This window comes from Lathamus discolor, chromosome 6 (assembly GCF_037157495.1).
Source record: "Lathamus discolor isolate bLatDis1 chromosome 6, bLatDis1.hap1, whole genome shotgun sequence".
NCBI lineage: Eukaryota > Metazoa > Chordata > Aves > Psittaciformes > Psittacidae > Lathamus > Lathamus discolor.
The window spans coordinates 7,715,451-7,733,224 of record NC_088889.1 but is presented as its reverse complement, the minus strand read 5'-3'; the positions used below and the strand labels follow the sequence as shown (position 1 = coordinate 7,733,224).

At 43.3% G+C, this 17,774-nt stretch overlaps 1 protein-coding gene across 5 annotated transcripts in view; it reads right to left on the bottom strand.

Annotated features, from left to right (window-relative positions):
- The window catches only part of AMBRA1 (autophagy and beclin 1 regulator 1), a 139,040-nt gene that overhangs the window by 49,710 nt on the left and 71,556 nt on the right, over positions 1 to 17,774 (bottom strand). For all 5 annotated transcript variants that reach the window (XM_065682938.1, XM_065682934.1, XM_065682936.1 and 2 more), the window contains one exon: positions 8,624 to 8,734. In XM_065682938.1, the coding sequence (XP_065539010.1) occupies positions 8,624 to 8,734 (111 nt within the window). The remainder of the gene's footprint in view (positions 1 to 8,623; positions 8,735 to 17,774) is intronic.

Sequence of the window (17,774 nt, the reverse complement as noted above, 5' to 3'; positions counted from 1 at the left end):
TTTTTCACCAAAACCACTACAATTATTCCAGGTTTATAGTTGGAACTGCACACACTATTTTGGGAATGGGGCAATTTCATTTTCTAATATTTTCAAACTCACAGGAGCAGAAATACAAAGAAATAGAAATAAAGCCCATATTTGCAATATATAAGCTTTGCATGCTACAAGACAGACCAAACCCATCTCACATGCTTGAAGATATAGCACCATGTGGATCACTACGTGAACTTCTGCCCTTCAGAAATTCCCTTTTAAACCATAGGAATATGCCCAGTCTAGAAGTAGTTTTGATTTGTTCAGCTAAAATTGCTGATGAGTTTATTATGAAGGCACTTCTCAGGCTAGATTCCTTATTAGTTTAACAAAAGAACAGTGCCAAGAATGCTTCGTGCATACTTCTGAAAGTCTGAACTTCCAAATCAAATTAAGGCTGTAACTCAATGCTTTAAGAAACTGATGCTGCTGCCAGGAAAAACAATCCCTGCCCTTTGCTCCCAACACTTCTGTGGAAAGAAAGCTACATCAGGGAACTGACATGGATGAGAAATTACTGACTGTGGTCTGTGGTCGCTTCTTAGCCAGAATGGTTTCCCAACCTGGTATGCCACACAGCCACTTGCAGGAGCAGAAGATGTCATGACAGGAAAGGAGACAGGACTACTTCCAGCATTGCTGATTTGAAGCACTCACTGAACCTCATCTTTAGCTCTTCTGGTCTCAAAGACATTTTCCCTGAGAACTGCTTTAATACATGGCTGAGTATCAACTTCTACTGTTGCATTTAAGAAACCCTGATGAAAAAGATGATGAGGATGAGAAGTGGACTATATAATTACATTCTGTACCAAGCCACCTACACCTGTACTCTATATTTATTCAAACTTCTTTTCCCTCCAGTCTCAAAGCTGCTAAAAACAGTAATTTTCAGCCTAGCATAAACAAAAAGGTGCTGAACAGGAAAAGGTAAATAACAGTAGTCACTGTCAGTGCTGTAATAACAGAATCTAAACCACACATGGCCCTTCAAAGAACAGACGGTCCAAAGGATAACAAAATTCCCAGCTGCTTAGACTGAAGCTAGTTGAACAGAAAGGCAGCAGAATAAAGATTAAAGATCACACTACCTAATTTTTAAAGTAGTAGAATTAACACCCCCCCTCCCCCTTTCTTTTCCTTAAGTCCAGGCTCCATGCAAGTACTCATCACGTCATCACAAGAGAAGATGGGCCTCAACACAGGCACTGCAGTATATGCTGTGAACTAGCTAAAGGATGCAGGACAAGAGGTTGCACTACTGTAATCCCTGTTAAACTGGAGGGATTCCTGCAGAGTTCTTCAGTGACTCATTGCGAAACCAGTCCTATTTATTAGCTTTATCAATGGGCTAGACACAGAGTGGAGCTGGTTGATGAATTCTGTTGATAAAGCTGGGTAATTTCATTAACACAGCATGATCAGACCACACAGTGAACTGAAAGACATAGAGACATAACAAAAGGAAAATGGAAGAGTTTTAGAGTGTATTAATTTATCTTATATATTATAAATTTCTGCTTTACCTAGGAGCTTCTCAGTTGGCAACAACAGAGAACTAGCTTTGGTAATCATTGCAAGGACTGAACCATCCAATGGGCATGAAAGAGACCCTACACTGCACTAGGGAGCATGCGTACAGGTGCTAACATACAACCTTGTGCTGGGACCACATGGAGGATACTGCGCACAGTTTTGGTCAGCCATGTTCAAGAAAGAGGAAACCTTAAATGGCAACAAGTTCAGCAAAGAGATAGGAAGACGACTGGCGGTGTGTGTGTGTGAAAGAAAAAGACTGTGAGGAAACGGGATTGCACTTACAAAATATACCAGCAAGTAAGTGCAAGAAAAACACCAATTCTCTTCAGAAATGACACTGACAGGTAAGTGGGTAAAAGCAGCCATTAAGCTTGGAAATTAGAAGATTTCTACCAGACGAGCAAGATTCTAGAATAAACTTTCAACAGAAGTGAAAGGGACAAAGAATTTAACCAATTTTAAGACAGAATAAGAGGATGTGCTTGCCTAAGACAGCAGGGAGCTACACTCTGCGGCTAAGGGGGTCCTTTCTCACCAATTCCTTTGTAGCTGCACTCAGGTCAGCAGTGATCTAAATAATTGGAGGGAAAAAAGGTGTCGGGGGAACTTACAGGACAGGTGAACATTAGAACTCTCACAACCATTTCTGAGTTAACTAGTTAAAAGACAGCCAAGCAAGAAGGCCTGCAACAGAGCAAAACTACACATCGCAAACGGAGAGCATCTGCCAGAGCTAAAGCTATGAAACTCACCACCACCACCTGTGCAAAAACCTTGCATTATTAGAAGAGAAAAATACAGTCCTGCCCTTTTCTTTGGGATCGAAGAACTATTGTCTCTCATCCCTATCCTGCTAGACATCTAGCAAGTTTTGTTCTGCATCCCTGGGCTCAGGATGTCATTTCCATGAGGTAGCCATGGCTTCTCTACAATGTTTACTACTGTTACTTGATGCTCAATATTGGAAGTAGCCAGACTGTATATTTGCTTCATCAGTCCAAAGGCATGGGCGTCATCTAGCCCAGGGACCTTTCTGTACTGATGTCCTAGTGCTTTTCAAAGAGGTGCCGAAGTTTTAGAGGGGACAGATACCAGTTTCTCTGGGCACAGGTGATGTTTCTTCCTTGTTCCTGGAACTACTGAAAAATCACAGTTTATAGAATCCATGTTTCTTCTCAGCTTTTAAAGTTCAGGTTTTTTTTAATCTAATGCAACCTTGGACATTCATAAGAATTCCACATCTTTATTTCTGTAAGGTAAGAAATTTCTTCTGTACCATTTACAGATTCAGGGACATTGCCATGTCTTGTACATACCCTAAGCTCCATGGCTATTTTTTTCCTTTCCAGATATCTAATAGTCTTCCTTATCTAGCATTTACTAAGTCTTTTAAAACCGATGTAGGGTTTGGATCCCCGCTCACCAAGAGTCTGTTTATCATACAGCACATATTCACTCATTTTCTATTACATGTTTTTTCCTTCCCTCATCCCCCTTTCAATGCAGCAGAGAGGTTTTGGTGAGCAGTCCACAGGGATGGCCAATACAACTGCATGGTTTGTTCTTTTTAAAGTTTGCTGCATACAGAGAATGCCTCATAGCAAAACAGATTGTGAGCTCCGCTGCCAGAAGTGAACTATCTTCCCCCTTGATGTGTGTCTGGAACATAAAACATCACAGATGCAAGATGTGCTAAACAAGGAAGAGCGCCCTTTATTTCAGTCTTTCAATATCTGATTCATGCTGGCATTATGGTTCTTTGCTCTTCCTTCATTTACAATGGATGAGGGACTCAGTTAGCACTTAAACCTAGAACCAAGGGAGCCTACTGTGCCAGCAGAAAATGTCTAAGCATGAGAGGTGGAGATCTCAGCAAGGTTTCTTTTTAAGGAACAGCATCTACGAGATTGCCAAGACACAGGGAAGATGACAATACCCATGCATTTGCCAAAGCCACAGGCTATTTGATTTCTTTGAGCCTGAGGCCTGATCTATGAAAATGAAGCCAATGCTGAAGATTTTAGGGGGGAAACGAATAGCTATTTTTGGAAAACCATTTACAACAAGGCTGTCCTTTCATCTCGTGTTTTCTTTTGTTGTTAATGCAGCCACCGAACTGACAGAACAGATCAAAAGAAACATCAGAGAACAAATTAATCAAGCTGTTGTGCCAACTTGGAGTGCTTACACCTACAGCATAATTATGCTTGAAGCTGAGGAAGGCCTGGAATGCCGGCAGTAACAGCACTGTTTGCCAAAGGAAAACAGTGCTGGGTGCACCATCCACAAGTATCACAGAATCATAGAATAGAATAGTTAGGGTTGGAAAGGACCTTAAGATCATCCAGTTCCAACCCCCCTGCCATGGGCAAGGACACCTCACACTAAACCATATCACCCAAGGCTACGCCCAACCTGACCTTGAACACCGCCAGGGATGGAGCACTCACAACCCCCCTGGGCAACCCATTCCAGTGCCTCACCAAGCTAACAGGAAAGAATTTCCTCCTTATATCCAATCTAAACTTCCCCTGTTGAAGTTTTAACCCGCCATCCCTTGTCCTGTCACTACAGCCCCTCATGAAGAGTCCCTCCCCAGCATCCCTATAGGCCCCCTTCAGGTACTGGAAGGCTGCTATGAGGTCTCCACGCAGCCTTCTCTTCTCCAGGCTGAACAGCCCCAACTTTCTCAGCCTGTCTTCATACGGGAGGTGCTCCAGTCCCCTGATCATCCTCGTGGCCTCCTCTGGACTTGTTCCAGCAGTTCCATGTCCTTTTTATGTTGAGGACACCAGAACTGCACACAATGCTCCAGGTGAGGTCTCACAAGAGCAGAGTAGAGGGGCAGGATCACCTCCTTCGACCTGCTGGTCACGCTCCTTTTGATGCAGCCCAGGATACGGTTGGCTTTCTGGGCTGCGAGTGCACTCTGAAGCCGGCTCACGTTCATTTTCTCATCGACCAGCACCCCCAAGTCCTTCTCTGCAGGGCCGCTCTGAATCTCTTCTCTGCCCAACCTGTAGCAGTGCCTGGGATTGCTCCGACCCAGGTGTAGGACCTTGCACTTGTCATAGTTGAACTTCATAAGGTTGGCATCAGCCCACCTCGCAAGCGTGTCAAGGTCCCTCTGGATGGCATCCCTTCCCTCCAGTGTATCAACCGGACCACACAGCTTGGTGTCATCGGCAAACTTGCTGAGGGCGCACTCAATCCCACTGTCTGTGTCAGCGACAAAGATGTTGAACAAGACCGGTCCCAACACCGATCCCTGAGGGACACCACTCGTTACTGGTCTCCACATGACACTGACTCCAGGATGACACTTTATTAATGGCTGCTCCTATTTATACATTGTTTAGCATGCCTTTTTTTCTTTCCCTTTTATTCTTACAAGTTCTGCTGCATCCCACGTACTTATAATACTTACTGGACCAGCAAGCAGTGATCAAACCTTCCTCAAGTCCCAGCCAGTGTCAGAACAGGACAAACTCCTGATATGTGACTGAACATGGAAGAACTAGACCAGTTCAGCCACAATGACTTGAAAATTAAATAACAAGCAGTGAGTAGCACAAAAGGAGCTATATTCAAAAGAAATAAACATAGAGATAAAACCTTCAAGCATTTTACCTGTAGAAAGGCTATATTCTACACTGTTCACTGATTCAGTATTTACCCGTTAGCTGCAGGAAATCTTAAGGATACACAATTCTTACTAAAAGAATATTAAATAAATGCCAGAGATAGCATTGTGTCTGCTGCCAAATAAATTCCTCACCCCGATGTTGATACGACTGGCAATTACAGATTAAGACTGGGCCATGTTCATGTCAAGAGTTATTAAAAGCAAAGCTGGCAAAAGGAGAAGAAATCTGAATCCATCATTTCTCATTTTGCAATTCATAGAGAAAGACAGGACAGAGATTAAAATACCACAAGTCCCTGCAAAGCCATTTCCCCAAGACTTCCAGAATCCTCTGTGTGTGTGTGTGGACTGAGCATCAGTGATGTTGCTGCTGCAGAGCCAAGTCCAGAGCCCAGGGCTCTGAAGGCTGCTGGGGCCCAGCCACTGAGATCCCAGGACTGCACCCATCACGCTGCTGTCACTTGCTTGGACACATCCGCATCAGTGGAAAACATCCTACTTCCAAACTATCTTTTCTTTGTTTAACGATAACAGGAAGAAGAGCTGCTGGGAGATGAGGCTGGCCACAGAGTCATTTCTTTGATGGAAAGAGGAGCTGGCAGGCAGTCCCGAACTTCAGCTGCATCACTTCATCTGCCTGAACTCCCAAACCACTTGTGGCTCAGGTCAGTCCCAGGAAGTGCTGTTGCCCCCTCTTGTAAGCGGCCTCTCTCACATGACCACCTCTGATTTATAGGAAATGATGGAAAAAGAAGGGATCTTTTGAGGTCACACGCTTTACTGGGAAAACAGTTTATTTCCAATGTCACGAAGAGTCAGAAAACACTCATCCAACAACCACTCCACTGTTACACATTTAGCTTCACTGTATCTACAAATGTATGCGCCTTGCCAAACTTGCAGCTAGCCTCTGTTCTGTGCCTAGGCAAGCTTGGCATGGCATACAGGCTTGGCATCCTAAGTACCTGGTTTAGGAGGAGCACATCTGTTACATCTTCGTACATCCCAACTAAGCCTTGGCAGAGGGAGATATGGCTAACAATCTACAAATGCCAGAGTTGGGCTCAGCATGTAAAAAGGAAGAGGCAGAGTAAAACTGAACATTTACAAACGGTAATAAATCACGACGGACAAATCAAGTACTATGAAGCACAAAGGCGGCAGTCAGATGGACTGGGGATGGGCTTGTAGCAGGAATCCTGCCTGCAAGAAGGGCACAGTGACAACAGAAACCATAGCCCAATTTCCAGCTAATTAAAAACTATTTCAGAATAGAAGGATCCTGGTAGGGTAGAGGAAGAAGACTGAAATATTGATGTCTTGAGGAACAGATGGTTCTTATTTTCCATGGGATTCCATAAATTATAAACAAACATCTTATGCTTTCTTTTCTTAAATCAGCAGCCTTCTCAACAGCCAGATGAGGCAAAAAGCCCCCCAAAGCTATAAAAAGCTATTAGCAGCTATAGCACTCTTCAAATACTTCACAAGTTTGCAGAGAAGTCCCAGAGAATTTAAGTCAGCAGCAAGATGCTTCCTCTTCTGACTTCATCTTTATTCTGTTCCAGAGTCTGGCTGGACCACAGAAAGTATTGCCACCACGTGGCAAAACTTCGCCTTCAGCAGTGATCCTCAGCCTATGCCTTTACATTGGTACTACAAGGTTTGGCAGCTCAGAGTTTGACACATTGAAGCACTGGCACAGGAGTTCAGCACAGTATTTGACTTTCAAGAATACACTGAGCTTCTTCCCAAGAGACAGAATGGTTTTCAAGGACAAAATATAAAGCATTTCCCCCTTTACAGTGTTGAGGGTTACCATCTAGAAGCAGGGCTTTTATTTCCCAGCAGGCTACAAGCATCACACCACAATGTTTTATACAGTGTGAAGGAAAGAGATGAGACAGAAAAACCAGATGCTTTATCCATAGGAACACCACACTAAGAAAGCTTTTCATAATGGGGTGGTGGCTTTTCCCCTAGCTCCTCTGATTTCCCAAGGACCAGGGGGTAAATGGCCCCATACAGCTTGCCCAGAGAAGTTGTTGATGCCCTGTCATTGGAAGTGTTCAAGATCAGATCAGATGGAGCTTTGAGAAACTTGATTTATCTAAAGATGTCCCTGCCTAGAGATGGATGGGGATGGACTAGATGATCCTTAAAGCTCCCTTCCAACCCAACCCATCCTGTGGTTCTATGATTTCAATTCCCCACGTCTCTGCTGCTATGGTGCCATTGCATGTGCTCTTGTTGTGGGTCCGTTAAGCAACAGGACAGTACCGCCCAGAGACCTCTACTGTCAGATATGTAACTTACGGAATAGCAGAGCAGACAGAACTGGGACTGGAAGAAACTTTCTTAATTCATTACAATGGTCACCAGTGAAAGCAGAAGTCTTTCTGAGAACAGAATCTTTGCTCTCCCTAAAAAAAGTCAGTCCCTTAAAGCAGAACCCAATCTGGTTTTGCTGAGAAGTCAAGCAATGAATTTGTCATACGCACAGAAATGGTCTAAGCTAAAAATCACTGTATAAAAAAACCCCAGATCATGAATATCTACCTCCTATCTTTGTTCCAGGCTGCCACAAACATTTCTGCAGCTGTGCAGGAAGCTATAACAGGATACCATTCTGGGTTAAAAATAGTCTTCCTAGTCAAGTTAGTTTTAGCCCCCAAAAAGTCATTCCTTGATCAGCTGACCACATGCATCAAATATGCTTGTGCATGCATAAGGAAATCTCTTCCAGTGTGAGAGCTAGCTTATGCCACACGTAGAACTATGGTCTGATTTTCACAAAGGGAAGGAGAAAAATATGTAAATGTATATATATATAAAGTCAGTAATATTGCCCATATTCTTGACTCAGAAGCAGCTTTCACCTGAGATAGGGGACAAATACATGCTTTTGCAAATGGATAAAAGCTACATCTACTTCTCCTGGCTTGCAACACTATGGTAAGTAACAGACCAGGGTCCTGATTCCAAGAAAGTACAGCAGTACTTTAACCCACACTAATGTCAGTAACTTGGAGAATTCAGACTCAATTCATTAGCAGGTCTTAACGAAGGTATAAAGACAATATCCTTCTAGAAACCTGATAAAAGAATAAGGAGATTGGACCCAATTCTTTTAAGAAGATTGTATATTCCCATGAGAATGCTGACAAAAAAGCCCCATTTATGCATGGATTTGCTGATAGTAAGAACACACAAGCTAGACAGAGCAGGAAGAGCTCTGCATGCTTTTAGTCAACTCTCTCAAAGGGCTGAGTATTTTACTGTTCCAAATGCAACAAGACAATCTAACAATCCAAGGCTTGCAACATACAACTACCTTTGGAAGATCCTAGAGCTGTGGTTGGTATGGATTTAAAAGAAGTACTGGTGTCCTTTCCAGCTTACCATTGCTGATTTCAGGCAGATCAAATTTAGTGAAGTCCCACCACTGGAGCCGGTAGGTCGTGTTGGCAATGTTACTGGCCACAGCTGACTGTCCATCCCCAATCACAGCACCTACACAAAAGGGGAAATAATTAGCAATTTAACCTCCAGAAGATTATCCAGAGAAGAGGTGGGGAGACAAAACCATAAAAACACTTTCAAAATTGTATTTAGGCAAAATTACACAAAACTCTAGATTCTTAAAGAAGCCTTATTTACAGAAATGGCAGCACCTGCAAAATAAACCCTAGGAAATTAATAGGAAAGCACCTTCCTGCAACACATTTCTGAAAGAAAAGAAAGCTGACGAGGTAAGACTTGTCCAGACTCAAGGCAGAAACCCAAATCAATTCATTTGATGCAAATGTATTCTACTTATTGGTACTAGTGGAGCTTCTAGTACATCTACGAAGGCAGACCAGAATAAATACTAAGGAAAAGCATTGCCCTGGCAAATCACACCCATCTGTGGGCATAACCCTTGCTACTACTGTAAACTCCACTCAGAAGATACAGGTTGCCTACAACGTTTGCCACGCAGTAAGGACTGGAACAGAAAATATTTGGAGGACCTACGAGCTGGCCTTTTGTTGCTCTGGGTGGCCCAACCTACAGCAGGCAGGGGCTGCCCTGACTCCAGGCAAACAACATGACCCTTGCTAACCACCCAAGGAATTGGGCAACAGCCCAAAGCAGAAGGCTAAGCAGAATACTTCAGAAACTAGCACAATGTATTTTCCCAGGCAGAAGGGAACTGCCACTGGTAACTCAAGTCAGCATACATTAGAAACAGCTCAGAGGCATTAAATGCAATCCCTAGGGAGACAAGTGGAGGAAAGATACAGTTCTGTGCAGTACTAGAGTCAAAAATTTCATGTTATTTGCAGTCTCTAAGGTCTTCATTACGTGCAACCATTGTGCTACACACACATGCTGGCAGCCAGAGAAACTCAAGGTAATAGAATTTGATAACAGAGCTCAAACCAAGATCACCCCCAAGTACAAGTAAGGAAAAGCAAAGCCTCCAGCGTCTACCCAGACTGGATTTCAGCATTTCCACACCGTCTCCAGTGGGAAACACACAGTAAAGTCAGTGGCTTCACTCTCCCAGAAGAGCTGGGTCAGGACGCTGCAGCCACAGCAGCAACACTGGAAGAGACATCACTGTCTCCAGCACACAGCAGGCCAGCCGCCTGTGCTGACAGCTAAAAGCCTACTGACTGCAAGCAAATGAAGCGGTGTGGAGGAAGATGAGGAGGATAGGGTAGCTGATTTTTACTTATCAAATCCCAGCAGAGCACTCAGGCTTGTAAAACAATGGCCTGAACACACACACACACACACACACAAACAGGGTTTATTTTTTCTCTGCAAAGCAAAGAACAAGATGGGCAGAGCAAAGTAAGGAAGCAAATTCTAGACTGGTGCTGATAAAGACACCAAGAGGCTGCTGCCAGTCCTCTCTTCATCAATAAGCTGTCTCGAGTACTGATTTTTAGGTCTGGAGAACGCTCACAAATTTGCCAAGAGCAAGACTTGTGAGCAGGGAGAGCTCTACACTGTGTACCCAGCTGTGCCAGGCCTGCAGCAATCAACAAACCTCCACCACGGGTCTGCTCAGTCTCTGTATCTGCCTCTGTCAGACTCGCACATATCACTTGGAGAGCAGAATTAAGGACATTTCCATTGCTCTACATATGCCCGAGGCCTTGTTCTCCATATCCCCCAAAACAAAGGGCTTCTCTGAACAAAAGATATACGCTGGAGAAAGCAGATTGAATGCATTAATGAAATTACATTTTGTAACTAGAAGTGGAAGAAGGACAATTAAGTTTTATGTTGCTTCATCTTTCAAAGTCTCATTGCAAGCCCCTGCTTGGTACACAAAGGCAGCCTTGCCTCAAGCCACCAGGTGGAAAACAGCAAAATAGCTTCTGTACAGATTTCAAGCAGTGGGACTTGCTCAGAGGAACAGTCACTAACATCACTTTTATGGGACTCAATCTGACAAGGAAAACACCCGGCAAAGGCAGGCAACAGAAGTGAGATTCAGGGCATATAATTCCAGGATATTGATCCCATTACAGATGGACATTACAAAATCATCACCTATTCTGCAACAAGAACAAACCTTGTAGGCATAGCAAGTAATATATAAACTGAAGAATAATATACCATAGGAGAGTAAGCATGTGCTCCCTCTACATCGTAGAAGCCTAGCAACATCCCTAAGTGCTCCACAAACAGCAAGTTCATCTGGCTCACGCTACTCTTGCACCTACTGCTACAAATGCTATAAAAAAAGCTGTTGGCAAATAGCTTTGATTATTTTTCTGTAAAGATTCCGGTCTTCTCATCCCTTTCCCCGGAACCTTCAGGTTAGTTATGGTGTTCATTTAAACCTCACATCCCTTCACCTCCAAAGGGGGTCACATCCTACGTGGAAAAGCTAACAATGGAATGAAGCATTCCCATCTACGGGAGAGCCCAGCAAAAGCCATCAAATGCTTGTGCTTCAGGTAACCCATACCTTTATCAAAAAGACAGGAGACAGGGAACAAAGTGCAGGGAGAGAAAGGTGCATGTTCAGAAGGATCTGGTCCATTTTTCAAAGGCTCCAGATCTGTGTGCTTCACACTAATGACAAATCCATGATCTACAAGGTTTTATTAAGTAATTACTTATACTAATGACGTGATTGAGAAGTGTAATGATTAAACTATATGTAGCTTCATATAATGAAGTGGAATAACATTTATATCACAAGTCCTGTCAGAAGCCTTCCATATGTACTGTCCTACAGTAAAGATGATTGAATGTCTGACATGTTTGCACACTTTTAATTTAGGGAGGAAAACACACCCCAGTACACAACTATGCTATCCGAACCTTTGGTGTTTGCTTTTTGCATTGGTTAATAGGTAAGACTGGAGGCCATGGGGGGAAAACTTGAGAAAGTTAAAATCCTCACTACTGAGCTTTGTTCACCATTCAGTGTGAGAATTCATTCCCAGCCGGCTTTGCCCAGTCAGGGTTTCAGCCTGGCTGAGATCCGAAGAAGGTGCTGCTGCCTTTTAAGTTCTAGTGTAACCTGGAGGCAAACGACACACTTCAGCTTCTTACATGTGGGCAGCAGCACATCAGCTCTTACAGTAGGAGTTCTCACCAAGAGCTTGACAGTCTGTCCTGATTCCTGGGTCTTCCACTGTTTGATGGGATCATAAGTGACTGTAGCGGGTACCTGAGGGTCTTAGGCCTGTCACCCCAAGAACAGAAGGGCCTTTTACCGCAGAGATGATGTAGATTTCAACATGTTGAAATCTAAAGCAAAGGCCAATTGAAATGCAGGGAACGTAGGTTTGATTGGCAGCTTTCCTGCGTCTGTCTATCACTGCGTAATAAACACTGGGTGATGGCAGAAATGAAGATAAATGCTTTCAGCAGCCCCCCCCTTCTCCCCTCACCGCCCCGATCTCCATCCACCCCCACTCAGCACATGACAAGAGAGTTTAAAGAGTGGGGGGGAAAAAAGTCTTAACAAAGACTTCACAAAAAATTCCTCAGATCTTTTCTTATAGGCCACCTACACGTGACAGATATTTACCCGTCAGTCTCAATCCCCTCTGAGGGTCCAACTCATCCTGGCATGTGGAGAAATGAACCTTTCCCAGTCAGCTATTGCTCATTTATGAATCAAGCCAGGCAAGCCAATGTGAGTTTAGACTGAAAGGGAACAAAGCGGTGCAAAACCACTTTCCATGGCACTCCAGCACTCCCTCAGTGAACAGCAGGATACTTCCAGACTACTACTATCAGGCTCTCTGAGGAAGAGCTAATGCTCTAGAGCTACACAGGCTTTGGGGTACAAGTTTCAAGAATATGGATCATCTGCATAGCGTGGGAATTTCTTTCCCACGTATTTACCAGAAACCAGAGCTCGGGTTTTTTCTAGACTATATCCCTTCCTCTAGGTTTTTAGTGCCTGGCAGGTCCCCTCACAGTAAGAGAAAAATTTATTAAGATGCTTAGAGATAAGCTTGAGGAAGCTGGATAAGTCCCTGAGCTAATTTGTGACTCAACTGGAGACAGTGATTAGGCCCTAGTATAAAATTCCCCCTAGATTAGTACTTGCATGCTTAAGCATGAGTACCTTTGAAAAGTAATTACCTCTTTATGAGCTGGTTTGTAACCGTAGCTAATGATACTGAGGATATCCTCCCCTTGCAGAAAGGATCTATCACAGCTGATGAGTTTTACATTTACTAGTTCTAGATTTACTATAATACAAGCCCCTGGAAGCCCAAAACACAAGACAGATCAATTTGGCAAACCAAGGCTAAAGCTCTTTGCTGCAAGAATACACCAGACTCTCTCAACCAGTTCTGAAGCAATTTGAATTCAGCTGAAATGTGGTTACTAATCTCTGCAGCCTAGTGGAGATGTAACAGGTTCTTGCACCTGACCCTGAAGTATTTGATGGGGCAGGCTGGTTTTGGGGACTACTTTTCATCACAGGAAACATTAAATCCTGAATAAGCATTTGACAAGTCCAAGCAAATCTCTGTTCCATGCTACCACAAAGACACTGCCTTTGAAGTGGCTGAGCTAAGTATCTAAAACTGGGCTAATGCTGTAGAAACAGTATGCATAGCAACCTGGGATTTTCAAGGATTTATTTTGCTTGGCTTTCAATGTACCAGCAAGCTGTAAATAGGAAGTGTGCAAAAGGATTTTCATGAATGGATGCACAGAACGTTACTATGAGTAGTTCAGCATAGATTCAATGTGTTAACTGAGAAAGCCTCAGAGAGGTCTACGCTCTCTGAAGGCTGAACCCTTCAAAGGACTATTATTTTTCCTTTACCCCAGATGTACAAAGTATTTCCTATTCATGCTCATTCCTATTGCAAAATTTCCTTCTAAAAGGAGTGATGCTTAGCTTGCTGAGTTCCGCAGCCCTATCAGCGATGCGAATTTCAGCAGGCCTCAGCTGCAGGTAGTGAAGATGACCATCATAAAAGGGGCTCAGCCAAGTGCCCAAGGGCCTCACTCACAATGTGAACAATATGAGCATCATACAGGAAAGCAGATTTTCCAGCCACAAGTTTCAGACTTCAAAAGGGAATTGGTTTATTTGCAAGAAACACAAACAATTAATGCCCTGCCCAAAGCCTCCATTTACAGTAGTCATGATGGCTCCTTGACATCTTTCCAACATTAGAGAACTTCCTTTGTCTGATCATGACAATTAACACAGAAATGCATCTGGGAAGTGTTCGTCTTTGATGGTAGGATTCAGTTTTTCCTCAGGGAAAACAGAAGAGGTTCAAGTCCTTTTCAAATGCACTTCCCTCTTAACTGAATTGTTTGCACTTCACCAAGCAAGCTGATAATTTTTCTCCTTAAGAAAGGGAATTCCTGTTTCTCTACTGTTCACCCTAAGAGATGCCCCTTGCTCGTGTCACCCCGCTACACTCAGAACATGAGATATGAAACCACATGGTGAGTTTCCAGAACCAGCAAGAGTTGAGCCCCAGCAATGTTCACATAGAACACCTCTTAGACAAGGAAAGCCCCGTACTGTCTTTGGTGACAAATGAGGTATCTTATCATAGCCTTCACATATACACATTGGAGCAAGCAAATGTCACTGTTAGAAAGTCAGGGCGACCAATAACGAACAAGCAGTTTCATTTCCTTGCTGCAGCTACCTCAACCCTCACAGCTACTGTTAAGGACAGATCATGGGCTAAGTCTCCAGCTTACCAAGAACTTCCTGCTACCACCCAATATTAAACATGCACTGCTGAACACAAAAAAAGCCAACTAAATAAAGTGTAAGGAAACCCTTTTTCTACCTAAGCCACTACCAATCATCACATTGAGTACAGCCTTGCCACAGTGAAAGTCTTGACAGGATTTAAAAGAAGTTTTGCACATTATTTGTTATCTGTACAATTCACAATCTCTCATGCTATTAAAAAAAACCCACCCCAAAACACATTAAGAGAAACACCATCTGAACTGTGGGCATACAAGAGTGTCTTACTCATGCCTCACCCTAGTGATGAAAGCAACAACACTGCTCTACAACTGCTGGAGAGGAGCAGGGGTGAATGAGACAAGTGAGAGCCTGAATTTGGCAACTGAACACAACATAATAGTTGTAACTGATTCACAATCATTTAGCTTATTCTTTAGAGGACACTTCACTTGCATAGTTGAAAACTCTGTTCTTGCAGGATAGTAAGTACAATTCACCAGATGACTGAAGCCTCAAATTCTGACTGCAGAATGAGAATGGTTTGGCTTGGAAGGGACCTCAAAGATCATCTAGTTCCAACTCCCTGCCAGAAGAAGCAGAGCTGCAAGTCTCAGTAGTGCTTTTATATAGCTACACCTCCAGTGAAGCCAGTAAGTGTGATTTTTAATTTATAAGAAAACCTTTATGAACAAGGACTATGCAGGCTCAGCTGTTTGTTTTCTCATTTGCCGTTTATGATGCTTTTAGCTGCAGTGCATGGGAAGTTCGTGGGAAGGCTCCACTCTATTGACTGCTTTACACTATGTAATGGCATATTTTAAACAGCAAAACCCTATTTGTTCAGGGACCACCGTGAGACTCCTGGAATTCTGACACTGTGTACAGCAGTGGAATGGTGTATAAAGCAGTGGAGCTGTTCCATGAAGCACACAGGTAGAAATATATGTTATTAGGCTAGATAGTTAAGTAAATCTTCCTGCAAACAGAGATGCTGTATCATTAAATGAGCTTGAGAGGAAAAGGTTATGGAAACAGAAAGGAACATCTGTTACCACGAGCTGAAACAATTCACAAGTTGTTTGAGAAGTGAATGGATAAACAAGCTTTCTCTTTTCCCATCAGGGCACCTTGAAGGGAAGGGGAGTCAAGGCTGGAGTCTTCCAGCCAGCTAACTGCTGGAGCTGTTAAAGGAAGCTTCTGCAGACATTGTTGCTTGTTTTGAGACCATTTCTTTATTTCCATGTGACAGCAGCATGTGTTAAAAGCATGCCTCATACCACCATATGATTCAAGCAGTAAAACATGTTTCTTACAGTATAGCCTTTTAGGGAAAACATTCAAGCACTAAAAATACATTCCAATCTGCATTTTATTTAACTAATGTTTTCTTTCGACCTTTTCTGCATGTTTGCAGTCTTTTAGAGGATTTTGTCGGCATGCATGAAGAAGCCCTAACAAAAAACAGTGAGTAAAGGGTGGGAGAAAGGGGTTTATGCTTTCTTCCTAAATTCTGTTATTTCATAAACCATAAAATCCTGATACTTACAGAATCAGCTACAGGAGCCATCAGTTACTGCCCTAGTATGGGAGTCAGAAACCTATTTATTGGAAAACATTGGGTAAATAAAGACAATTTTACTTTGTCAGTGTGAGGAGAAATAATAATCTGGGTTACAGTCATTTCTCCATCTGTATCAATCTACTAAAAAAAAAACATATAATACATTTGAAATCAGCTCCCAAGCAACTGATCCTGCAATAGAAAAGTGTTTTTCATAATTAAGCTGGGTGGGAAAGCAACTGAGGCCAGGGCACAGCACTAGGTTAAAACAGCAGGAGAGAGCTGAACTTTGTAGTCTCTAAAGAAATGTGTTCTCCTCCTTCACCTCCATTTGAACCAACACAAGCGCATGTTCGCTGCCCTCTTCCCTATTAAGCTTCCAGAAGCAGCAGGTGACTCTCCAAATGAGAACACTACATCTCTCTCCTGCCAGATTTTAGGTTTCACAAAATCCCAGGGAAGGTGAACTAAGAAGGTCTCAATAGCTGATCTGTGCTGTGTGTCACTTGGGCTCCTCCCTCTGCCAACTCTGCCCCTTGCAATGCCTCCGCTCTCTCCCATCACTAAGTCCCTTGCATCATTACCAAGCCTTTCATTAACTGCTGCTGGAAGTCTGCTTTTTAACCTTCACGTCTGTGTTTATTCTCTGCACAAAACCAGAGTGAAATCTGTGCCTGACAGGCATGGCCTTTTGTAGAACTCCTTCTTCTTTCCCTTTCTGACTTTTCAGAGCATGAAATGTGCCTGCTAATAATAATTGCCTCGGATGGAGAGTCTTGCAGAGACTAGACAAAGGGGAGAGCCTTCCACCGAGCAGCTGCGAGTAGGCACCAGACTCTAAGGCCTCTGGTCTCCAGAGCTCCTATCTCATTTTGCCACATTTCCAAAGGACATAAACCTCCCCAAGAAGCTATACTGGGAACATGGATTTGCCTTCCCAGACTTCCTCTCTCCTCTTTAAATGGCCCTCCCAGCACAAGAGCCCATCTGAGCTCACTATGCAACGTGACCCAGGGTGGGCAGAGTCTTCAGATATTGCTAATGTATGTCAAAGCAGAAAGAGCTATAAACATCTGACTTTTAAGGGTTATTTGCCTGTCTGCATCCCAGAGCCAGGTCTTTTACCATATTAAAAGTTGCAAAGTCCCACTGGCACATCCACATCCAGCCTTTCCATTAGCAGTGCCTCAGCCAGTAACACACACACACAGAGAAACTGAATCATTATGTTCTTAAGACACTTTTGCCTCCAACAGTCATTAAAGAAGTTAACTTTCTGGTCTAGCAGAGTTCGTCAGGATTGAGAGGAATATTTCCACTGCAGCAGCAAACTACTCCTTCACAGGGTTGCTGTCCTTGCCTAACCAGAACATACTTCCTACCCAAGGCTAATGCCTGTGTCCTCCACAGTTGTCACACCACTCATGCTGTCTACTAGGTGTACTGCACTTCACTCGCCTAACGTAGATGCTAATACAGTATCGAGCTAATCCATCCTTGCCAAAACCACGGTATGTGATTTTAGACGATTCAGAGTTCCTGCAATTTCCTGAGACTTTCTTATGGGGACCATTTGCCAAGACGTGTGCCAACTTCAGCCCATATTCCACACAGGTTATACTTTACCATCAACTCCATAGCTTAAAAATCAGTGTGGCTGCAGTTTTGGTTCACATTGAATAATTCCTCTTCTGAGGAGAGGCACAAATAGTGTAACAGCCTTCTCATCAAACCGATATAGCTACACCAACAGATAGATGCAAGAGGTGCAAAAATAACAAGTGAAA